This window comes from Anneissia japonica, unplaced genomic scaffold (assembly GCF_011630105.1).
Source record: "Anneissia japonica isolate Jap-2015-1 unplaced genomic scaffold, ASM1163010v1 scaffold284983_len440753_cov197, whole genome shotgun sequence".
Classification (NCBI taxonomy): Eukaryota; Metazoa; Echinodermata; class Crinoidea; order Comatulida; family Comatulidae; genus Anneissia; species Anneissia japonica.
In genome coordinates, this window is record NW_022682882.1 from 115,268 (window position 1) to 140,703 (window position 25,436).

At 34.5% G+C, this 25,436-nt stretch overlaps 2 protein-coding genes across 3 annotated transcripts in view; one reads left to right on the plus strand and one right to left on the minus strand.

Moving 5' to 3' along the window:
* Positions 1 to 10,375, plus strand: part of LOC117112087 (complement C3-like) — a 46,606-nt gene extending 36,231 nt beyond the window's left edge. Inside the window, exons 27-38 of the mRNA XM_033255172.1 lie at positions 1,007 to 1,081; positions 2,571 to 2,729; positions 3,083 to 3,148; positions 3,548 to 3,684; positions 4,525 to 4,600; positions 5,686 to 5,757; positions 5,938 to 6,043; positions 6,197 to 6,289; positions 6,570 to 6,641; positions 8,337 to 8,420; positions 8,603 to 8,753; positions 9,217 to 10,375. Of these exons, the coding sequence (XP_033111063.1) occupies positions 1,007 to 1,081; positions 2,571 to 2,729; positions 3,083 to 3,148; positions 3,548 to 3,684; positions 4,525 to 4,600; positions 5,686 to 5,757; positions 5,938 to 6,043; positions 6,197 to 6,289; positions 6,570 to 6,641; positions 8,337 to 8,420; positions 8,603 to 8,753; positions 9,217 to 9,310 (1,185 nt within the window). The 3' untranslated portion in view covers positions 9,311 to 10,375. The remainder of the gene's footprint in view (positions 1 to 1,006; positions 1,082 to 2,570; positions 2,730 to 3,082; positions 3,149 to 3,547; positions 3,685 to 4,524; positions 4,601 to 5,685; positions 5,758 to 5,937; positions 6,044 to 6,196; positions 6,290 to 6,569; positions 6,642 to 8,336; positions 8,421 to 8,602; positions 8,754 to 9,216) is intronic.
* Positions 10,376 to 13,436: 3,061 nt separating this feature from the next.
* LOC117109914 (zinc finger protein 346-like) lies at positions 13,437 to 21,909 on the minus strand. 2 transcript variants are annotated; one of them, XM_033252513.1, is made up of 7 exons: positions 21,781 to 21,909; positions 20,693 to 21,023; positions 19,068 to 19,262; positions 18,332 to 18,538; positions 16,883 to 17,091; positions 15,985 to 16,440; positions 13,437 to 15,273 (listed from the first exon to the last, which is right to left on the minus strand). In XM_033252513.1, the coding sequence occupies exons 2-7, from the start codon at positions 20,997 to 20,999 to the stop codon at positions 15,238 to 15,240; spliced, it is 1,410 nt and encodes a 469-aa protein (XP_033108404.1). In that variant the 5' UTR covers positions 21,000 to 21,023; positions 21,781 to 21,909; the 3' UTR covers positions 13,437 to 15,237. The 2 variants fall into 2 exon arrangements, with proteins under 2 accessions (XP_033108404.1, XP_033108320.1); XM_033252429.1 differs by having other exon boundaries at positions 19,068 to 19,403.
* Positions 21,910 to 25,436: the final 3,527 nt, after the last annotated feature.

A 25,436-nucleotide genomic window follows, 5' to 3' on the forward strand; every position in this document is an offset into this window, starting at 1 on the left:
TTACCTCTCAAGCATAAAAAAAAAATAATGGGCTCGCCCTAGCTCGCCTATGTACGCCCTGCGTGAATGAACAATATCCTCATTTCCTTCTCGCTTTTGTCTTGTATGGACATGTGAAAGCTTGCCTATTGTTGTTTAACAAAGAGTTGTAAAGATGTAGTGTTTCCTGTAGCCATGTCCGCGCGGAAGCCTACTTGTTCGATGTGTGGTGGGCCTAGGCCTAGCCCACGCGATGATAAGCACCCTGCTTGCCCGGCATGTTGCTCTTGCAGGCAGGGCATGCCATGTGATATTTGTAAGACTAGGGACCCTGCCCCCCCCCTCCCCTGATATATAGATAATTTGGTATAGGAATCAATAATGAATACTCAAATTTAATTTATATTAAAATATATCTAAAACAAGTAAAAATAAATTTTAGGTGGTTGGTCTAATAATTTCATCATTTTAAAATTTCTACCATATAAATAGTGTGACATGTTTATTATATTCTCATGATGACATCACATCATGAACATATATGGGCACATCATGACCATATATAGGCATATGATGACTATATATGGGCACACAGCAGTTGTTTTGTCAAAGAAAATTTGATTGTGTTGGCAGAGCTTCAAGCCCTTCATTTATAGCTTATATTTTTACTATGAAGATAATCTAATTTTGTTGCCATTGTTTAATATTTTTACTATATGTTTATTTTGAACTTTTACATCTATGTCGATATTTTTGTAAATTTGATATTTTTAAATTATAATTCATATCAGTAACTCTTGGCAATATATGTCTTAAGATTTTTTATGTATGAAGGCAAATGTTTTATGCCATCATTTTTGAGTTAATAATTCCATCAATTTGTTTTAGTTATTTTACAATACCACACTTAAACTCTTTATACAAATATGAGGCAACAAAATAATTAAATGGAATGAAACTTTTCATACAAGAAAAATGAAGCTCAAAACAATTTATTGCATATCTTTTGTTTGTTCTTTTGTTGCAGTGTAAATGTGACGTGGGCAATGCCCCATCAGCTTGCGTTTCCCGGCACCAGTTTGTACAAAACCATCTATTATGTGTCTGTACACCCATTAATTTATTAATTTATTATTTACTCATAATTAAAAGCACTTTTTAATTTGTCTTGCTTGGTTTGCATATTGGCTTGCTTTTTATATAAACAACACTTTAAAAGCACAACATTACTTCAATCTGTCTATAGCAATTAAAAATGAGAAAAATATGTTTTGCACACTGCCCTCTATAGTTGCTAATTCCAACAAACTTTCCTAAAACACCCTAAATCTTATACCATATTACTGTATTGCATGTTCTTGTTTATTAGGGGTTTTTTTTTTGTTTTTTTTTTGCTGCATATTTCCTTTAATTTTCCCAAAGCTTATCATTCTTTAGTTTTCACCCTCAGTCTTTTGTTTCATGGTGGTGATTCAATGTTTATTTTTGAAAAGCTAATTTTCATTGACAGATTGAATCTGCCTTTGAAAACTCAACAGTAGTTTCAAAGATGCCTTTTGAGTATTATAAAGTACTTGCAATCTGTGTTATATTCTGTTGTACTTCAACTTAAGTATGTTGGTATTATGTGCAATAACAATTCCCTCTGTATGGAATCTCTTTGCACTTTGCCTTGATGAAATCCTAGTTTCACTCTTGTACTTGTTGTATTTGAAATCTAGCATGCATTTGAATGATGAGGTACTGTCCTCTAAATCTCTCCCATTCAATCTCAGTCCAACATGTGTATGTCACAGTTGTTCGTAAATTTGGTAAAAATGTTCAATGCCTGCTTCCAGAAGGGTTGCACCCACATTCAGTATGCCAATTGAAAATTTTGTTTACATTTCAGTAGGCAAAAAGATTTGAGTTTGTGAAAGAAGCCATTGTGATTCAGTATTTCAAACATTACTTGTTCATCTTCAGAAATGAATTTTGGTGACAAGTCTAGAAAGGGATGATTAATGTTTCCCTGTTTTGACTGAAAAAAAATTGCAATTAAATTTTCTTGCTACAATAAATTGCAAAACTGCGGGGAAACATTGGCTGTGACCCTTCATTCAAAATATCTGATCTGTGACATGCACGTGTGGGACTGATCATTTTACAAGTGTTGATTATGTTCCAGTTATGAAATCCTGTTATTAAAACCTTTATGTATCCAATGATGCTTAGCTTTCATATAGTGACCATTACATATAATTGTTATTGTTATAGTGTAACTTTTTAAAGTTCCTGTTAATGTGGACATACATGCTTGCTAGCCCTATGATGCTGACAAAATGCTAGCCCATTAGACAAAACACTACAAGCCTTGGGCTATTTGCTTTAATAATCTTTAACAATCCTTTATTTTTATGGGTAGTGCTATCCTAATATGTGAAATGTACTAGCATTCTTCCACAGGGTTAGTTACATCAAAAAATAAACATCATAATCATTAAGGCAACACATTGACAAAATTTAATTGTATAATTTAATCATTTTCAAAGAAAGTTTAATTAGAAACTATATAAGTAAATATTACTAAATTAATTTTTTTTTAATTACAGGATATTCAGGTTGGAATGCAAGCTCTGGCAGAGTACGCAAAGAAGACACACGCAAGCAGCAGCCTTCACTTGGATGTGGAAGTTCAAAACCTAGTTACTGAAAACAAAACTGTGTTGGAGCTTAGGCAGAACAATGTGTTGGTCCAGCAACACTTAGAGGTAAAACATCTAATTACACTCTTTAACTAAACGCTATCAGAATAGCATTGCAGTACCCGCTGCTACTTAGGAAATGGATTCATCAATAACCATCAAGCGCAAGCTCGATGGTCAAGTTGTTAAGACACCAGGCTAGTTATCTGGAGGCCGTGGGTTCAATTCCCACCGATTAATCCACCGTTCACAGTGAAAGCTGAGTGAATATTAAACAATTGTGATAGACTACAGAGTTTTTTGGGGTGTTCTTTGGCTTCTGCCTGGAAGGGGCGACCGCCATTTTTGCCACCCCAGGTTCCGCCACTTGTATCTTTCCAATCGGCAAATCTCATGTTTTGACAATGTCTTTGTTGCAGATTCTAGGACCATTTGAAAAACCCATTGTCATTAATACGTCCGGATCTGGGTCAGCTCAACTACAGGTGAGAATTTGCAATAAACTGTTTAAAACTGTTCTTGCTTTGGTTGTGATTAAAGGGACAGATTTAGAGGGTTTTAACTTGCATATGATAGTAGATTACTATTAGTAGCTTCGTCTGAAAATATTAGGTTATCAACCATCCTACATCTTGTAGTATAGTAATATTCTCATTATGTGGCTAAGGTAGATTTATTCAAACCATCTGAAATTTTCTGTAGCCCTATTAACCAAAAAAATCTAGATCCACCACTGGAGGGTGATACATTTCTACTATACAAAGAATACTTTTTTTTTAGTACTAATTAAATAATAAATGTTACTATAAAATAAAATATATATATTTTTTAATATTATTTCTTCTGCAAAAGCATTAATTGAATGTTTTTTTCTGTTTTTATAGATGGAAGTTACTTACAACACTAAACCAAATGTTAATTTTGAAACTTGTATGTTTTCTGTCGTCGCAAGCACAACAGAGTTGAAGGGCTCAAAGTCAAATGGAAAGAACTTGAGGTACCACGTTCAAGCTTGTACAAGGTATTATTTTATCATTATTTTTCCCAGACAAAGCTACGTTTAGAATCCTTTAGGTACTAAGGGTTTATCGTCGTTAAAAACAAACCATCCGGTGCGCCTAAAAACAAACCATCCGGTGCGCCTAAAAACAAACCATCCGGTGCGCCTAAAAACAAACCATCCGGTGCGCCTAAAAACAAACCATCCGGTGCGCCTAAAAACAAAACCATCCGGTGCGCCTAAAAACAAACCATCCGGTGCGCCTAAAAACAAACCATCCGGTGCGCCTAAAAACAAACCATCCGGTGCGCCTAAAAACAAACCATCCGGTGCGCCTAATCATGTTCTGATCGTGGTGGAGTCTGAGCGAACAAACAGCTTTAACATTGGCGCTGGTTCCAGCCGCTCCTCGCCGAATTTTTCAGTTTGTAGACCCAAGTCTTCTCGGATAAGGACTTAAAATGGAGGTCCAGTGTATACATCTGGCTTGTGTGCACTTTAAAGAACCCATTACATCTTTCGTAAGAGTAGAGTGTTACCCCGATGTGATGGTTCATTTCAGCCCCTGTTGTTGTGGAATGATGTAAACTTGTAGCTATCACAAAACGCCTTTACGGCTGCTAGGTAGTCATTACCACGCCCATACGCAATTCAGCACAATGACGCTTAAAGTTATGGGTTATTCTCCTACCTTACCTTTACCTTTACATTGAATACGAAAACTAAAGTAGCTAGTGTATATTTATTGACGAAGCTGGGTACAAAACCCTTCCACCTTTGGAAGAAGGACCATGGAGTAAGATGTTGGAAAGCAATGATTGTACTGTATATTATCAGTTGAATACTCTATTTATTTTCCAGGAATCTTCAAAACAAGAAAGTGTTTATGGGTGTCCTTGAGGTCCAGCTCTTCAGTGGATTCAGTTTTGACAAAGAGGTAGACCTATCCAAATTAATTGTACTACCGTACTCGCACGAATAAGCGCCCGGGCGCTTAAAATATTCTTGGCGCTTATTCAAATGGGGGCGCTTATGAAAACAGGGTGGAAATTGAGGGGCGCTTATGGAAATAGATGAAAATTTAAGGGGTCTTTATGGAAATTGGAAAATTCAAAGGGCACTTTTTTTTTAATCGAAGATAAACAAATGGTTTTGGTGAAGAAAGGGTAATCGTCAAGAGAGCATGGCTCATGACAAGAATGTTGGGGGTATTTACACAACATCAGATGAAATTGGTGGTAGTGGTGGTAAGCGTGTTGGCCATCGATCATTGCAGGATTTCTTGCTTAGATACAGTACAAGAGCGATGAAGTCTATTTAAGTTTATTTTTGCGATGAAGTCAGTTTATTTTTGTTGACTGAAAATGGCCATACAGTATTTTAATTTTTAGAAATTAAATACTGTAGCTCTAAATCCAAAACAGCCGGGTAGCAATAAAACAAGAATGGAAATCAAAACTGAAAACCATGTTAAATTTAATGGAGACTGATAGACCGACAGACGGATAAATGGACTGACCGACTGACAATGCTAAGATAGATGCGAATAGTTGATGCAGAAAATTAAGTTGGTGATGTGATGTACTGTACTGTATGAATGAATTTTTTTAGGAATCGAGGTGTGCTTGTTCAAAATTGCGGGGGTGCTTATTCAAACGGGGCACTTATTCGCACGAGTACGGTACTACCCATGAATATGTTTTTACAAGAAAAGTATTGCCCTATATATCTGCATAGTGCAACATTCTAGGCCAGCTCCAGACTCACAAAGATAATGTGAATTCCAAAACTTAAAATGCACTCACTAGAGTATAATAACTATGATACCGCTTTTTTATCCATTTGTTAATACAGCATTATCATTGTGTTGGACTTTTTCAAAATCATAACATTCCCTCTTTCTATACTGTGTGTAATTCCATCGTTAGTCTGTATGTCTCATCTAGATGGCAGAAACGCAATGTGAATTTAAAACGTTGATATTCATGAATTTATAAATGTTACTTCCTATAATTCCTATAGACTCTAAGAAAAGACGAAGGCTTTAAACAATTTGAAGAATCGGACCGATCTGTTCTGTTTTACTTGGAAGAGGTAATATTCATTTAACTATTTTATTGGTTAGTTAACAGAACCAAAGAATTGAACTAGAGATTTTATATTGTATATTATGTTAAACATATCCAGTTAATAATTCCTCCAATGCTTAAATATGTTTATATTTACATTGAGTAATTATCTCATATTTTAAAACATTGCATCCAAAAACACTAGGTTCCAAGAGATACTCCAGCCTGTGTGAACTTCGACATTGAGCAGATTTTCACAGTAGTCTCTATCCAGCCTGTTACTGTATCAATTTATGAATATGCAGAGCCTGGTAAGAGAGATTAAGTGTTTTATTTAACTTCATCTGCAGAATATGACACCTCAATTTGATGTATTGTTGAACTGAAAACCTAGAAAAATAATATTCAATATCTGAATTATAGTTTGCATATTAATAGTTTTTTTAATTCTGTGTACCTTGCAGACAACAAGTGCACAGAGTTCTACCAGCCCCCTGGGGGTAGCGAGCTTCTCAGTCTGCTTTGCCTGAATGAAACATCTTGCCAGTGTTCAACAAGTAAGTGTCAGCAATATTTTATGATACATTTTCTTGCCAACAAAAGGACAAAACAGATGGATATATTCTTGACTTTACACCTTTACATTAAATAAACAATATTTTAATCTAATAATTTATACATTTATTGCAGCCAGTAACATAAGTTCTGTTTTTGGGGGGTTTTTTTTGTTTTTCTGTTTTTTGAGGGTTATTTTTTTTTGTTTTTCTGTTTTTTAGGGGGTTTTTTGTGGATACACTTTGCAGTTGATAAATATATTTATATAATTTTTTTTTTTAGACAAATGTGTCAGCTTCAGTTCTGAAACGAGTCTGGAAGGTATGATTACACAGGCTTGTGCTTCAGACTATGGTAAGTCCTCTATGTTAATATTATTATTCTCATCGTTGTATAATTGCTTAATATTTCTCTACAAGCACATATGACGGGCATAATCAAAATCAAGCCTTGCGTCCATATTTTCTGGAAATAACATGTACTCTGAGATTTGAAGGCACCAACATGTGGAACACAACAACTTACATATATATTATGAATCAAATAATTACATCTGAACAGAGACTGAAAAATGAGCAACTTAATTATCTACAACATATTTTGTGAAAAGATGTGTAATGCATACTTCAAGTATCGAAATGCATGCCATCGTGTCGGGATTCAATATTTCGACATTAATTATGTCATCATCAGGAATCAAAAATTATCCATATTTGCAAGCTTATATGCACAAGTACCAAAAGTGTTTAACCAATCAAAACATTACCTCTAGTAGGAGACATAGCTATGAATAAACTAAATTTCAGTTCAATTCAATTTATTAAATATTGCCTCCAAACTGGAGGGTATAAAAAAGCAAAACAAAACATCAATACATATCAAAATACATAAAATCATGTGCTTAGGAATGAGTAATTGATAGTAACAATAACAATTATTAAATGAAATCACAATATCTATATACACATATATACATATATACATATATATAAATATATATATATACACACACATTCTGCTTCAGTCTATGGTAAGTCCTCTATGTTAATATTATTATTCCCATCATTGTATAATTGCTTAATATTTCTCTACAAGACATATGATGGGCATAATCAAAATCAAGCCTTGCGTCCATATTTTCTGAAAATAACATGTACTCTGAGATTTGAAGGCACCAACATGTGGAACACAACAACTTACATATATATTATGAATCAAATAATTACATCTGAACAGAGACTGAAAAAATAGCAACTTAATTATTTACAACATATTTTGTGAAAAGATGTGTAATGCATACTTCAAGTATCAAAATGCATGCCATCGTGTCGGGATTCAATATTTCGACATTAATTATGTCATCATCAGGAATAAAAAATTATCCATATTTGCAAGCTTATATGCACAAATACCAAAAGTGTTTAACCAATCAAAACATTACCTCTAGTAGGAGACATAGCTATGAATAAACTAAATTTCAGTTCAATTCAATTTATTAAATATTGCCTCCAAACTGGAGGGTATAAAAAAGCAAAACAAAACATCAATACATATCAAAATACATAAAATCATGTGCTTAGGAATGAGTAATTGATAGTAACAATAACAATTATTCAATAAAATCAATATCAATATCAGAGTAAACGCCCGATGCAAAGCCTTCAAAGACCATCCCCAGGTACAGTGTGCATATATTTTAATAGCAGTGGCTATTAATAATTTGAATAAAATAATTTGAATGAGAAAAGGTTCCCTGTCAATCTGTGGACAATTATATGATACCTTTCTGTATTCTTTTGCATAGACCTTTAAATTGACAGCTTGAAAATGTTAATCAATTAAAGTTTTTTTTTTGTTTTGTACTATGGCCAACCCTATTCAGGGATGGGTGTAGCCTATGTATAGCAAACGCTTCTTTAAACAATAGTATAGACCAATTTTGCGAACTGTCAATAATGTTAGTATTAGAAAATATTAAACCTAATTTATTACATTTTGTGACATTCCATTTTTTTACTGTAATATCAATTTCTGTTTCATTTTTTCTAGTATATGAAATTACTGTAAAAAGAATTGAGGAGACAGAGTTCTTCTACAGGTACACTGGCAATATAGTATCTTTAACACAAAACAGTAAGTAAAACTTTGTACATTATAATAAATCTAAAAAATTGCTTATGCTTTTAATCTAAAATACTTTTTTTTAAGTTACCAGGTACATGATAAGTTTGTCCACATCTTTGATTTCACCAACAAATGTCATAATTAGAGTATAATGTTTTTATTAATTGAAAGTTATTTTTCATTTTTTACAGCTGCTGATAATGTGAATAAAGAATCTTTAAAGGCAAAGGTCAAAAGGACGTTTTGGTTGAGTAAGGGTTGCCGGCACCTGATGAAGAAAAACCGAAAATATTTGATAATGGGACCGAATAGTATTGTACATAGCAGTAGAGGAAAAACTGAGTAAGTCGATAACAACACACTATATGTATTTATTTATCCTGTAGAGCAAGACTCTTTATCTGTGTTTGCCTCTCTTTTTAAGAGTAATACTCAGGATTAACAATGGGTACCTTTTAGGAGGTGAATGATTTGGAATGGAATTATAAGATCTGAATTACGCTCATATCTAAGAATATATCTGTGTTTGCCTCTCTTTTTAAGAGTAATACTCAGGATTAACAATGGGTACCTTTTAGGAGGTGAATGATTTGGAATGGAATTATAAGATCTGAATTACGCTCATATCTAAGAATATATTTCCCACAAGCAGAGAATTTGCATGTCCAATGACCAGGGGAAAATGAATTGACCAGAAAATACTAATTAGTATGTAAGAATAGGGATGTTTCGTTCAGTGCATTAGAAATGAATGCACAACTTATAACTGTACACAAATTTATTTCATGTTTTTTTTTCTTTGTAGATATTTGCTCGATGGCAAAGCACATGTTGAATTAGTAGCTAAGAGGGATTACTTGAAGTCAGCCAATTTCGCAGTGCACCTATCAACTTGTTGAGAATATCAATGTGCCAAAAAAAAAAAAAAATTAATATATAATTTTATATATGTGAAATCAGGAGCATTAAAGAAATAATATTTTAGGCCTTGATGATAAAATCGATTAACCCTGTGATGAAGTTTAATGAAGAACTGGAATTAGATTTCATGAATGACCGTCCTTATATGCCTGAACGCTAATGATTCTTCTGGCTAATTTATTGTGGCCTGCTCTACCAAAAGCTAGGCTTATGTTTTGATATAATTGAAAAATAAGTTTTACTGTTTGCCAGTATTTATATTCATTTTTAAGGTTGTAAATGTACCAATTCTAATTTTATCAATCAATGGTATTGAAGCCTTAAGTCTTTGCCTGTTGGGGCTTCAGTATGAGACATACACTAATTTGTGTCATAAGTTATGTGATAAATATGACATATATTATATAATGTCCAAATGACATGATTAGCCCTTTTATTTGAAAAAAAAATGTTTTGTAAGTGGAGGATGTATTAGTCAAAATTTAAATAACATCAGTATGTGAATTGTGAATTTATGAATAAAAAAAAATTTTAATTGCAATAGAATTTAAAATACAATTTATAACTTTTTAATGGTTTAACCATAGTGGTAGGGCCGGTCACAGTATTTATCTCTCTATTGTAAAAATGTGATGTAAACATCACCAGCATTTATTTATGAAGATTTTTGTGTGCGAATATTATATCCACTATTCTGCATGGAAAACTACAACTGTTATATATAAAATATTTTTAAATATATTTTTATCTGATTTACCATTCTTATTTTTGGGGAGGAAAATATTTGTTAATTTTTTTGCTGACTGCATTCCATTAATTTGTATAGCTTTGGCAAGAATACTTTGGGGAAAATAGCTTCATATTAGAATATACCTATGTACAGTTAACAAAGTAGAACAAACAACGGGTGTTCTTAAACAATGGGAATCGGGTAGTATATTTAGTTAACAGAGAGTTTGTATTTGTAACTTGTTTTCTTTTACAATGTGTAAAAAAAAAACACAAGAATAATATAAAAAAATAAAACAGACTAGATATTGTAATTTGTGTCTGTTGGTCTATTATTAAGCCTTCCTATAGCAGCAAAGCTCTGGGATTTGGTGTTGTATTTACTGTTCTTTGTGATGATTTTGTTGATGATGGGAGTAAATTTATTGTCGCACACATTATTGAGTTTGGTATGAATTTTTTGACAATAAGTAGAAGAGCATATTAATGCTATAAATAATACTGTTTCTGCACCATGATATGGAACCTGTTAATGTGAGTACCCGTGTGATTATGCTAATTTTTCATTTACTGTACATAAATATTAATAAATTAGTAATATTAATCAGTAAAATGAGTGTTCTCAACATGATAAATGCCGTTCATAGGCAGACAGTTAAATGATGTTTGCAACAGTAAGAGGAAAAGAGTCATATTGATACCGGTGTGATTATGCTAGTTACTCATCTACATTCATGATAATAAATTAATAATTAATCAGTAAATTTACTGCACCACAATAAATACATTCATAGGAAGAAGTGATGATGAAGCTATGGTTTTACTGTGAAATGACGATGGAGCAGTTTCCCCTCTTGGTGGTCCTGCTCCTCAACATTGTTTTATCTAGTATATTTGCTAGTATTTTACTTTTGTCTCCTGATACCTTATTACATTGCCTTAGCTCTTGACACGTTACTGGTACAAAAATACGCTGCCTCCATCCCAAGATAAAAACATTCATATAAGAATGCTTAATGGTGAGAGGGCTGAATTTCCTTGTCTAATTTATATCTACAAGTAAATGTTTACCCACCGACTGAATCTACAGTGCATTTAGAGATATGGTGGAATACACAAAAACAATATGTACAGTATCTTCCGTTTGAGACGCGATATATAGTTTGAGATTGTTTAATACTAAAGCTTTCCTATTCGGGCACATAGAAAAAATTATTAGATCACTTATAAAAAAGTGATGAGGGAGGCGGTTTTTTTGGTGTTTTTTTTTGTCTGAACAATAGAATATTACTCTTTTTTTTTATCGATGAGGGAGGGACTGTTTTTATTTGGCAAATGTTGTATAAAAACTGGTTTAATTTTATTGCTTTTTAAAGAAAATGTATTTCCAGTCACAAAATTGCATTGTTTTTTTATGCTGTTGAAATAAATGTGCCCTTAAATATACTCAGGTAAACAATGTAATTATTATCAGGGCAAAATAGGAATTAATACAATTTGTTTTGACATCACTTTGATGACGTAGTATTTAATTCCAGATCTGAAAAGTGTTTCAAGTTTATTTCCATGTGCTTGGCTACCACAGTTACGCCTACATATGTTCTGTCACAAAATATACGACTACTTTTATAGTGACAACACATGGTCTATATAACAATCATGGCTGTGTCAGTGGCGTTACGCTCGGGTGTTGAATGGGGCGAAGCGCCAGGGCCCCCATGCACTAACTCTCTAGTCTCCCCAATCTGTGTCTGTCCAAAATTCTACAACAGATGGAAGATGGTCATGCAAGAATACGCGCAACCATCAGATGGTAGGCCTATAACATGAGCTGACTCTCCCTGGTTTTAACATACGATGATGTATGACCAACTGTATTTTGTCTATCCCATCATTCCCCACTCCTCTCACCTAAATGCGCTATGCCCCTTTATTCATTGCCACACACCTCACTCTATCGTTGCCTCTGGGTTGTCAATGGCTATTTGTGATATTAAACTGTCAATGCAGGCTCTTTTCATAACTGTCTATTATTAGGTTTCATCATATTTGATATTTTTTTCATCCACCTTCAACAAGTACCTGTACTGTATTAACAATTATAGATATTGAGTTTATTCATTGACAACATGACAAGTTACAGATAATAGACGTATGTGGTGTAATCAGAAAATGTCATTTTAATCAATCTCAAATCTACTGTCACAAGACAAATCCATGTTTCAACATCCAAACAAGCATAGACTGTATTCCTTTGGCAAGGATGTAGCATAATACTTACCAAACAATAGAAACACAATTTAAATTCCTTTTAACATAGGATACACCTTCAGCCCTCTTCACACTACCACATTTTATTTGACATACATGTAACATGCAAAATATGGTCATAATGATATCACAATATGACTATATTATATAGGCACATAGTGACTATACATGGACCAAGGACACACAACAGTTTTCTGTCAAAGAGAATTTGAGAGTGTAAACAGAGCTTCACATTATATACCTAAAAAGCCCAATAAAATAATCATTAATTTGGTATCAAACTGATCAAAATTAAAAGTTCCAATATTAAAAGTGTTATGTAGAGGGTGCCATAACAAATATATACAGGCTTAAAAATTAAACAATTGTTTGAATTCAGAATCAAAATACTTATACATCCCTCTCCAGTGCAGGTGAGCATTAACAACTAATTTAAGCTCTGTTCATTCTATCATCTTTTATGTACCAAATACTTACTTTCATGCTACCAAATACTAATATGGGTTTGATATGACATCACCATGCCCATATATGGGGAAAACCTGATAGAGAGGACTGAGCGTTACAATTGTTTTACTGGGTGTAAGGGAAGCTAAGGGGATTACTATCTGCCTTTTACACCTAAATATATTACAGTACACCTGTTTACAACACTTGCATAATACATCTCATACGTTACATCAGTTAAACATCTGTATGTAACAACAGTACAGTATTTAAAAACACCAACATGTTACAGCCTTAACATTTGTTACATCTGGACATTCCTCATGACATATTGGCTATGTTCTCACACGGCTGCTAACGGTTAGCAGGATCCGGATCCTGCTAACCGTTAGCTGCCGTGCGTCCATTCGAGAAAATCCCGATCCGGATACCAAATATATGATCATCGAATCACTGGCCAATAAGAAACTGGAAATTGTAAACGCGTACATGTGATTGGTTGATGATAGCGCTTGCTAACCGTTAGCGGTATCCGGATACTGCTAACGGTTAGCGCTAACCGATCTGGCGTTCTCACGCAGGTGGTAACGGTTAGCGCTAACGGTTAGCTCTCGATCCGGATACTAGGGCTCTCGTGAGAACCAGGCTTGTATGAATTAAACGTAGATGGTAACACAATAGATGATAACTTAGTTATTTATCTTTAAAACCTATTAAAATAGTGTACAGTATAAACACAACATCAAAGACATTTTCAGCGAACATCAACATATGCAAAACATATGGGAGTACAATTTAAAAGAAAATACTTTCCATAATTCTGTCTTTCATAAATCTTGAATAAAATCAAGAAATGAAGAGGCTAAAATATAAATTACTACAAATTAACTTAACATTTCTTTCGTACCATTAATCAAAAAATTACCATACAAATTAAAAAACTGATTTTACCTGTAATATCACCAAGAACAGCACTGTTCATAACATATGGCAAACAAGTAAATACACTGTATACTGTACTACATATATGCAAATCATTTATAGTGTGCATACCATTCTGATTGGTTAGGTGTTAAATTTGATTGACACTCGAAAATGTCCATTATATACAGTGTACCAACACCACAGGCATCCTGACGACAGGCACAAATCATTTATAATAGTATGTATTCATACCAAGTTGCTACATCTTACTACAGGCACAGTACAACCCCTGACTTACTCTCTTGTAGAACGTACTCCAACAGTCTCTTCCTATAGTTTAATTGATCATTAAGCATTATGCCATCAATTTTATTTACATCTTATTTTTACATTTTAATCTTAACCCTGATGGCCATCTTTGAGTGTTTGTCGAATTTCTAGAGGGCGCTATTGCATTAAATGTATAACGCAATGAATACGTTAATGTAAAAAGAATATCACTGCGCTTTTAAAAACTACAAAACATTTTAATGCCTTAAATAAATGTATACATAACTTAACTGAGTCTATTGTATGAAATTATAGTGTTTGAGATTTTACAGCAATATGGCTTTGATTGAAGGCAATTGGTCATGTAGGAAAGAAACAACTATCTGTTTATAGATATGAAAAAACAAAACCATTATAACATAATACTGTACTGATTAATTTATGTTACAGACACATTACTATGGACTATTAAATCTAGGACGGGGTAATTAGAAGCCTATAAAACTGGAAAAAATCATAAACTGTGACATTACATCTTGAATTTTTAAAGTTCTTACTGTATACTAAAATATTACAAAACAATTTTATATACATTGGCTAGACATGAAGCAATGATAAAACCATACCATTATATAATATATGGAAATATGTATCAAGACAAATTTATCACTGGTAATATTTTTTGCATCACTGGTAGTAGACCATATGTACAATGATAATTTATAACAGCACCTACTCTGTCTTCTCAACATAAGATAAATTGGAAAAGTGATCACTGGTACTAGTTGTCCAGGACGAGTAATGGAAAGTCAATAGAACTTGACACAAAAATTAATAAAGATTTAGGTCTGTACGTAGTTGTACATACATTAGAGTATAAAAAACTAGATTTATACATAAATGTGGTAATTTGCATTGTCTTCAGATCCACTGACTACGGTATCTACTGATTCATTCCAATTATTTCTGAGGTGGTGGTACCACATACACAGGTTTTACACTCACAAATCCGGATTCAGATGCCGTAAAAATTATCTACAAATATTCGCATAAAATAACTATTCATGATAGAGGATTCAAGTTTGAGAGTCAAATATGGTGTACAAATACACATAAATTAACTAATCAACGGTAGATGAATTATACCATTTTAGGGAAACTAGCACTAGCTGCCTGCGTAAAAGTATATGCATTGTTGCAATCTAGTACAAGAGCACAAAAAGGGGCCTTAGTTTACCTATTACTGTACTGCTTTCATCTCTCTTCACAAACTATGGTAGTTTTCATCAGTAGTGTAAGTCTGAAAAACAAGAATTTGCTTCAGTTATTACAAAACATCAACAATAAAAATAATAATAATACCAACACCACTATAAGCTCAACACTAACCCACCAACCATCAGACCAGTCCAACCAGAACCACTGGAGATGGAAGCTTTGCCTTATATAGGCTCACATCGAATCCAGTGGATTCTGAACTTGGTCAACGTCAAAGTTTACCATAGTGCTCCTAACTTCAGGGGATACTACACACACACAAGAATAAACCATCACACCCATGAAATAAAGTCTATATTGGAGAGACATACATAGATAGGATGATGTCATATCACACCCATATATAAGCAAGTCACATTACCAAGTTTTATGTGAAAATTATCTGTGATTTGTCCATACATGTGCATGATGATGACTACCACAACTACTATACATGGATAGGATGAAGTCATATCACACCCATATAAGCAAGTCACATTACCAAGTTTTATGTGAAAATTATCTGTGATTAGTGCATGATGATGACTACCACAACTATACATGGATAGGATGATGTCATATCACACCCATATATAAGCAATTCACAGGTATTTGTTATAGAAATGTGAGTGTAAATGAAGCTTTACTTAAGTACAAAGTTACAGGTCCACATTTTGAAGTTTGTTAATAGACACTAAAAAATAATAATAATAATAAAATCATCATAATGCAATAATAAATTATTTTAAATTACCATATAAGGTGGTGGTTGTGGATAAGCATTTTGACCTTTTGGTTTCAAATCCGGGCGTCCAAAACGCGGCGTCCCTTGCTGCCCAGGCCGTCCTGTTTCGTATTGATATCCGTAGCCTTCAGTTTGTGGGAAGTCAGGAGGAGGGACCAACGGTGTAGCTCCTTGCAGCATTCCCATACCTGGCCCCGCCCACTGGGAGTTGTTCCAGTCTTGAACATCAGATTGTGGTGGTGGTGGTGGCAGCGGTGGGTTTATCGAACCCCTTGACCAGTTGTGATTCTGGTTGGCAGTCCCGCCCTTGACGAACTTCTTGTAGCCGAATTGCTGGAACTTGCGCGTACCTTTACGATAATTGCTCATACCGGCTAAACCACCAAATGCACCTTTGTTCTGGTATGGTACATGAGTAGTCCCTACTCCATTCAGTCTGTTCTTATGTTTTTGACTTTGTAAATGCTACAAAATTAAAGACAACATTAGTTAAGACATGAAGTCTAATGCTCTATAAGCATCCAATTTCAGTGACAAATATCTGTGATTTTTCCCATATACGGGCATGATGATGTCATATCACACCCATATATGGACATACCAATGCATTTGTTACACAACACTTGTCACTGTGGACAGATTCAGTTATATAAATTATGTTGCCGTTTTTAAATAACTTTAAAAGTACATGATAATTAATTTAACAGAAACATATAATGGAATGGCAATGTGAGGGTGGGGTAGGGGTGATGAATTGCGACTGTTTCACATACCCAATCCCAGGTCTTGCACTCGGATGAAGGTTAGAAACCAAAATCAAGCCTAAACTAGAGGGGGTGGGCTTATACTTGAATATTGGCTTATACTCGGTAAAATATGGTAATTACGCAAGATAATTTTTACATACTTGTTCATACTGTGTCTGTGAATTCATCGTAACACTACAGACATCACACGTTATGCAAAGAACGGTTGAGGGCGTCCCAGCATTATTGCTGCTTGTGTTGGCAGTCTTGCCGTTCCCCGTAGCAGTCATCGCTGCCTTTGGAGTCTTTTTCGAAGGGGCAGGGATGCCAATTCCCCCTAGTCTTGCCATGGTCTTCCTGTGTTTGGAGCCTGGTTAAAAAATTGAATCAAAACTTATATTGTCACACAGTCTAGTGAGTCATCTGTCAGTCATGTGACACTCTTTTGTGAGTCATGTGACAGTTTGTGACAATCTTGTGAGTCATGTAACAGTCTTGTGATCTTGTTTCCACATCTTAAATCAGAAGTATATCTATTGAGATTTCTTGTACTGTTTTCTGCCCTTTTCTATAGTATACCTAAGTACCAAATAAACTTCAGCATATGCACTAATTATATGTGGCAAAGACCAGACCAGTCACTCGTCGCAAAAATCAAATTTTAGTTAATAATACCGGGTTAAACAGTAAAATGAGAGCTATAAAAATTGGTAAAAGAATCATTCAAATCTGACATTTCGTTATGAAGTTACAGGAGTTTACACATACAGCTGTTTAAAGAACAATATTTGAGAGATCAGCCTTCAAAGTTAATAATTTTGGGCATTTCTGAAGCAGAAACCATCATCAAATCATTAAAAATTGTTGTTTTAACATTGAAAATGAGGAAAATAACACCATACCATGATATATAGATATACAAAGGTTAGTTTAGTGCAATAAAATAGATTTCAAAAATTTTGAGATTCCAGCATGTTTTGGCCATTATCTCTGAAACAGGATTTGCGACAAGTGACTGATTTGGATTTTCCTATTTCCTGATATTATTTTTAAAAATGCATTACATATGAATCAAACCTTGGGCAATCACTGCAAACTATGCCCAAGGCATATTTATTTCATCTTGCAAATTATTTGTTTCATACAGTAATTACTCCTTATACTGAATAGTTATAGACAGTGAGTTTCTACATGACCAGCATAACTTTAAAAACAGTGAAATGGAAGTAAACACTACATTTGTTGTTTAATCTATGAATATGGTAATTTGTTGTTTAATCTATGGATAGAGTAAAACAAAACAAAAAATACTGACTGCTATTTTTAGGGTCATGATTGAAACTACTATACCTCATCTGTGATTCTGTGTCTGTACTATATAGAACCCTCTACTAAATATTAAAGTTGAGATCTCCAAATTCTACAGTTTAACCATGCAACTCAAAACAGATATCTATTTTACACCTATACACTTGTAATGTTAATGGTTGTGAATGGTGGATATTATACATGGTTTATATGTACTGTGTAATATATTATGTCATATTACAAATTACAGAGGGCAGTATTTAAACTCTTATTTACACCAAATTATTTCTCAATACACCTACCAGCAAGATGGGCGTCAAGCATGTCCTTGCTGGTCACGTTCACACCACAACTTGTGCAGCTGAATGTCTGCTGTGGAGTGGTAGCTTTTGGTTTTGGCTGAGCCTTAGGGCCCCCCGACTTCTTAACAACAGGCGGTTTGTTCTCCCCATCTGCCTTCTGTTGTTCAGAACTCGCTAGCACCTGAGACTTTCTTTTTAAATTGGTTTCTGCCAAAAAAAAAAAATAATAATAATATCACTCATAATATGTGAAATTTATAGATTTCTGACCCTTTCAACTTAGCGTAGGTCAACTGATATTCAGAGACATTTCGTAAAAACTATGATGCTTTAAAATCTCTTTACAATATATAGTGGTGTTGTTTTGAATTTTTTTTAAAAAGATCCTTGTATCTCACAGAATTTAAAACACAGACCCTAAGATTGCAAGGCAAGCATCCTAATATCTTAACAACTGACTCAATACTAGTACAGACAATAGTTGTGCACAGACAGTGGTCGAGTGTGCATTTATTTGAGAAAAAAATTATACTAAAAAAAGCAACACAGTATAATAATAATAATTCCAAATAAAATACAGGGAGAAAGCAATAGATAACTTAATAACTTCTAAAGGGGTTCCCATTGAGATAAAACATTCATGTCCTATTGTATGTGTTTACTACCTACTTTGTGTGACTTGCTGATGATGAAGATTATGAAATGATTTATATTTTAGATGTAATCAAAGACTTACCAGAGACATCTGAAGCACTGGGTAATGATGCCACCAGTGAGCTCCTGTACTTGTGTTTTCGACCAGTATAATGCTGGAGAGCTTGGTCATTGGAATTCACTTGTATATCGCACACAAAGCAGTACATGAGCACACCCTCCTGGTCGCCATCATGCTCCTCCTTTGTGCTCCCTTTCGGCCCCTTTTCAGGATCCTCTGCAACATTGGAAACATGGTCTTCAGCATTAGCGAGACCATCCGTTGCATTCCCCTCACCCGTACCGTCATCTTTCGTCTTTTTAGCTACCTTTGGTACAAGTAATGGCTTTTGCCCAGCAGCTATTGCAGTGAAAAGTTCTGTTGAAGAAATTCAATTTACAGTCCTGTTTGGAAGCTTATAATTTTAAATTTTTGGATGTTAGTTTTGTGTTTAGTGTTTTGCTTCTAAAACTAAATGAAATCTTAGCATAGGAAACATTGGGAATGGGGTTGCTTATATGTGTGATGTAGAGGATCATCAATGTGGTTATGGTGAGGGACCCTTAGAATTGTAGGGCAGGAATTCCTTAGAGCAAAGCACTCTTACAAGATTAGGATAGGAATTCTCATAATAGTTGCATATGGATTCCTGATAATATAGGATTGAGGTACTAATTAAAGTGCTCCTACAGTATAGGTATAAGTATAGGTTCATAAATGTATAGATAATAGGGCTTCTCATAAATGTTGAGATGGTCTCCTTGGTTGGGAGTAGGGTTTTTGTGAGTGTGTGTGTGTGTGTGTCATGTGTGTGTGTTTGTGTGTGTTGGGAGTCAGGTCTTATTACAGATCTCACCATTACAACTCCAAGGCTAATAAGTGTATCTAGCAGTGGCTGGGTCTTTTATGTATTGTATATGGATGCAATATGAAATACTGTAAGGCCTTCTTCATAATGTTATTGATTTATATCTTTTTGAACTCTGTTGTTTCTTTCCGAGTGTTTTATATTCAATAGTAAATGTATTAAAATAACTATGAAGAAAGAGTTTCAAAAAACAAAAAGAAATGGAATCCAGGGAGAGTCTATGACATTCAAACCAAAGCCTGTGAATCTAATTAAATAGAATGTGGTTAGAATATGACTTAAACATGACACATAAGACAAAATATACTGTATTGCAAAAGAGAGGGCATGTAAATAAAAGTGCATACTGTACTGTAGAACCAACTTGTTTTCAAAATCAATCAATACAATTTTATATACAGTACAGTATATACACATAATTGTCATTAGCAAATTTCAACTATTTGGTACTCCCATTCATATGGTCACTGGATTGGAAGCCAAATGAACAGCTTCACTATGAGGTTATGCGCTGTATCAAAGCCAATGACGGAATGGCTGACAGGATGTTTACTTTTTAACAGAAAATGGGCATTTTTAAGCTAAACTGAGGTGGATGAGACAAATTAAAATGGACCTTCCACTGAGGACAATACATTATAATCGATACGCACCATCCATGAGGACAAAAAAAAGTGGCACAAAATGGTATAAAAGAAGGTGTGACCCTGACCAGAAACTATTCGATGATAATGAAAGAAGAATGTAGTGCCACAAAAATGATATGAATCTTCAAGGATTCTGAAGAATAAGAACTCACCATGTTTGGCCTTGATGGCTGCCATAAAGTTCTTCTGGTGCCGCCGGCCTTCATAGTGATCCCTGGCACAGAGCAAGGACTCAAGGCGGCACTGGCATAAGGAGCATTTCACTTCCGTAACTTTCACTTCTGGTGTGGAATCTGTAGCTGCTTTGGCAGCATCTGCGTCCATCTGTGATGGTTGTGACTGTTCCTCTTTCATTTTTTTCTGGACCTCATTCTCTGCTGACGGATCAAACATTTGGACATCCTGGGAGAAGTCTTCTGTCAGAGGATCATTGACTGTAGGCTGACTGAATGATTCCATTCTCAAGGAAGTTTCCACAAGGTCCTGAAAGCACAAGCATATACTGACTAATTGGGTATCAGGCCTAACCCCAAACTGCCAGAAGGCCTGCGCAGATGATACTGTATCCTTTGTGCAAAAATTAGGCCAAGAAATTCATCCACATATTTCAGAAAATAGGCACATTTTTTTTCTTCTTTTTTTTTGGCCTAATGTGCCCTTTAATTTTCTAAGTTAATTTATAATTTCAGTTTCTTTAATGTGTTAAATTATTATTTTCGATGTTTTCTTTAACTCATTGTTTTTTAAACATTTTCTGATTTTACATAATTTTTCTGTTTCAATTTACTTAATTTGTTAATTTAAGGGTTTAGTTTAATTTTCATCTTTTATTCTTTTTTCTTTAAATTCAATTGTATGTACTGTACTACTGTTATCTCCTCCACCCTAACCTAACTTTAACCGTAACTCCAGTTTCACTATGTTTATGTTATTGTTAAGGTTAGGGTAGAATACTAAAGTGCATTAGCACCTAAATCAATATAAACAGAACACACCAGTTTCTTCCTAAATTTCTAGGCTAGGCCCGGGTTGGACAACTTTGTTTTGCACCACAGGGCCCTAACTGCCGCTGAAGGCCACAGTACAATTATTGAAAGCAAGCTTATCTGCACCTAGCCTAGGCTAAACTTGAATAACTTGTCCTGGCCCTAAGCAATATTAAAATGAATGATCGATAACCATGCTGTAAATTTAATTCTAAATATCTAATAGTCAAAAAATTCAAATATCGAGTTCTTACACGCTATTCAACAACTAAATATCTTCGTACATTTATAACCACCGGGAAAATGGTAAAATGCGTTCTTTTCTTCACGCTGTATACCGCCACCAACGTCTAATGATATTATTAGACTTTCAGCAAAAAGTATTACTGTTCCCTGCCTGCAGTCGGATCTCTATACTCTTTTCTTTCAGGCTGAAGTGAATATCTAGCACAGCGGCTTACTAAGTCTGATTGACCGTTCTAGCAATGGCTCTTTCACAACATTCCCGGATCCACTTTTCCATGAATTTAATTTTCTTCCGTTATAATTACTCCTTTGATAGCTATATTCAACAATCGAGGCTTCTATGATAAATTTAACAGGCATTATGTTTTAAAATCTATATTTATGTGTATGTAAAGATAAATGAACTATAAAGGCAATATCAGGAGTTGGTGTTAACCTGAATTTTGTATTAATGTAATTATGAAATTACATTACATAACTATATAATTGTTATTGTATATTTTAATATTTAATATACTTATTTTGTGTTTTGATAATACATTTTTCGTTTGTATTGTATAGATTTTGATTTAAGAATCGCATAGAATCGATTTAATGATTAGTTAAGTGATTTATTGATGAATAATTAATTGAGAAATAATTATTTGATTAATTGGCTAATTCATTTTGATTAATTAATTAATTGATTGGTTGATTTGGCTTTGAATTTAAATTCAATTTTACTGCTTAAATTTAATTAATGTATAGGCCTATTTATATGCCTCCCGCTGTGCCATGTTGATCATAAGATCAATGTAGATATTGTCTGAATATCGAATAATTCATTAAAGTATTTCATTAAATATTTGTATCTTGGTGCTTAATAATGATCATAGAAGAATTCTAATGAATTATTTTTCGAAATGTTGCTATTATATACCACGCCTAAATTTCATGCTTAAAATGTGTTGGTGTCGCAGCATCTGTACACCGTTGGCGTTGATTGAGATGGATCGTACCAATTTCTAAACAGGGTAACAGTTTATTAATAACATTCTATAGCAGTGTTGATGTCAGTAGGAAGATTTGTGATTGGTTAGGCTTTTTTTTTATAATTTGCTTATGTATAATATTTTGTTAGACTTTAAACGCTATCAATATGGTCACTAAAGCTGCCCGTCTTTGCTGCTGGTAAGATATTATTCATGAGTACATAGTTCTCTGTTCCCCGCAGTAAATTGTAATATTCCAAGAATGACTCATGTGTAGCTGATAACGAAATCAAGCCTCAGCGCGAAGGATTAAAATTGCATTTTCTGGTTGCAAAAATAAGATCGATATGACCGATAATTTTTTTTTAAATGTGACTTGCAATTTTCAGTGTCGCGTCCACTTGAATTGCACTGTCATTGGAGTTTTGCATTGCCACCAATGTTTTGCACTGTGACTCTGTTTTCCCCACCTTGAAAAATTTTTGTGTTTTGTGTTTTTAATTCTAATTTCGTCGGAATTGATCAAAACTCCCTAATTGTGCAATTTTTAGAGGAAATTGGCCTACCTCAACAAGAAACGCTCTTAAGTTATATATGGCCACACTCGTTTTTTTTTTTTTAACTGAATATAAGCATTTTCCTTATGGCTTTATTTATTACAAACATATTCTTTCAACATCATTACACATTGAGGCCCTTCTTTTAGGTAAAAAATCGGAATTGATCAAAACTCCCTAAAATGTGCAATTTTTAGAGGAAATTGGCCTACCTCAACAAAATATGAGATTTTCAGGCACTTTCCCGGGTAAAAAGGGCATTCAATTGGGAAAGACTTTCCACAGATGGATATTTTTCCCTTGTCCCCCGGTGATTACGCCACTGCGGAGAATACCTGGCGGCTGAGATCAATGCGCTATGGACACTTTTTGAAGTGGAGAATGGATTGCAGGCAGGGGTATTGTGATATCTGTTCATTATATCTTCCTTTTTATTCTTGTCTTTATTTTTCTCTTCTCTTTCCCTTTTTCGTTTCTCTTTCTTTCCCCATCTTTCTCTTTCCCTCCCTCTCCCCTCTTTCTTTTCTCTTCCTACCCAGCCCGGTACGACGGCTTGGTCAGCCCGGTAAAAACCGTCAGTGGGGGGGGGGGACAGTCTTCCCCCTTGCCCCGCCTGTTACGCCACTGTTTATAAGATGAATGGGAATATGAATCATGCAGATCTGGAATCAAATCTAGGTGGTGGGGGTCAGCATTCCTCCCCAGGGAAAATTTCGATTTCTAGATGGCGGGAAATGAGCTTTCCCGACTTCTGAGGTGTCTTTTAATTACTTTTATGTGCTTCAAAATTCAAGGTTTTCCCATCTTGAAAACGGTCTGGTAATATTTTCCCATTGTTATTACAGTAAATAGGGCTTATGTGTATACATACATAACAATTTTTAAAAAATGAGTAGTTGCATACGAAGTTTCCATGAATCGATGAATCCCAAAAAGAAAGGGGGGGTCCGGGGGTTCTTCCCCAGGAAAATTTTGATTCCTAGAAGGCGGGAAATGCGGAGCTTTCCCGACTTCTGAGGTGTCTTTTAAATTAAAGTCATTAAAAAATACTTCAGAAGTCGGGAAATCTCATTGTCCACCATTTAGAAATCAACATTTTCCCGGGAAGAACTCGAACATCCCTTTCCCTGGGTTCATTTTTTCATTATAATACTTTTCAAGAGGGGAACACCTTGAATTCTGAAGAACTTAAAAGTAATTAATTTCTTCAAAATTCAAGGTTTTCCACTCTTGAAAACGGTCAGATAATTTTTTCCCTTTTCCCATTGTTATTACAGTAAATAGGCCTTATGTGTGTATACATACATAAAAAAAGATTGAGTAAGTTGCATACGTAGTTTTTCCATGAATCGATAAATCCCAAAAAGAAAGGTGAGGGTTGGGGGCGGTCCTGTGGTTCTTCCCCGGGAAAATTTTGATTCCTAGGTGGCGGGAAATGAGCTTTTCCGACTTCTGTGGTGTCTTTTAATGACTTTTAAATTCTTCAAAATTCAAGGTCCCCCCCCCCCGCCACCTTGAAAATGATTCAATTAATCAATGAACTCCAAAGATAAGGGGTCCGGGTTCCCCGGAAAAAATTCGATTTCTAGATGGCGGGAGATGAGCTTACCTGACTTCTGAAATGTCTTTTAATGACTTTTAAAGTTCAAGGTTTTAAAATTTAAGGTTTTCCCCTCTTTAAAAAGGTCAGGTAAATTTTTCTCATTTTTTATTTTTGTGTATATACATACATAAACAAATGAGTAGTTGCATGCGTATTCTTTTTTCCATGAATCGATAAATCCCAAAAAGAAAGGGTGGTCCGGGGGTTCTCCCCCGGGAAAATTTTAATTCCTAGATGGCGGGAATTGAGCTTTCCCGACATTTGAAGTGTGTTTTATGAATTTTATGTTCTTCAAAATTCTAATTTTCTAATAGCAACAANNNAAAAAAAAAAAAAAAAAAAAAAATCAGCTCACGGGTCCTGAAAAGGTAGGTCTAGAATTCTTTCTTTTTCCCCTTTTTTTGTTGCCCAAGGGAGGGGTCAGGACCCATGATCCCCTCCCCCCAGATCCGCCAATGTGAATTGCGAGAAAATGTAACTCGGTCGGGTACTGGATAAACATTCTCTTTCCCATCCTTCTCCTCCTTCTTGCC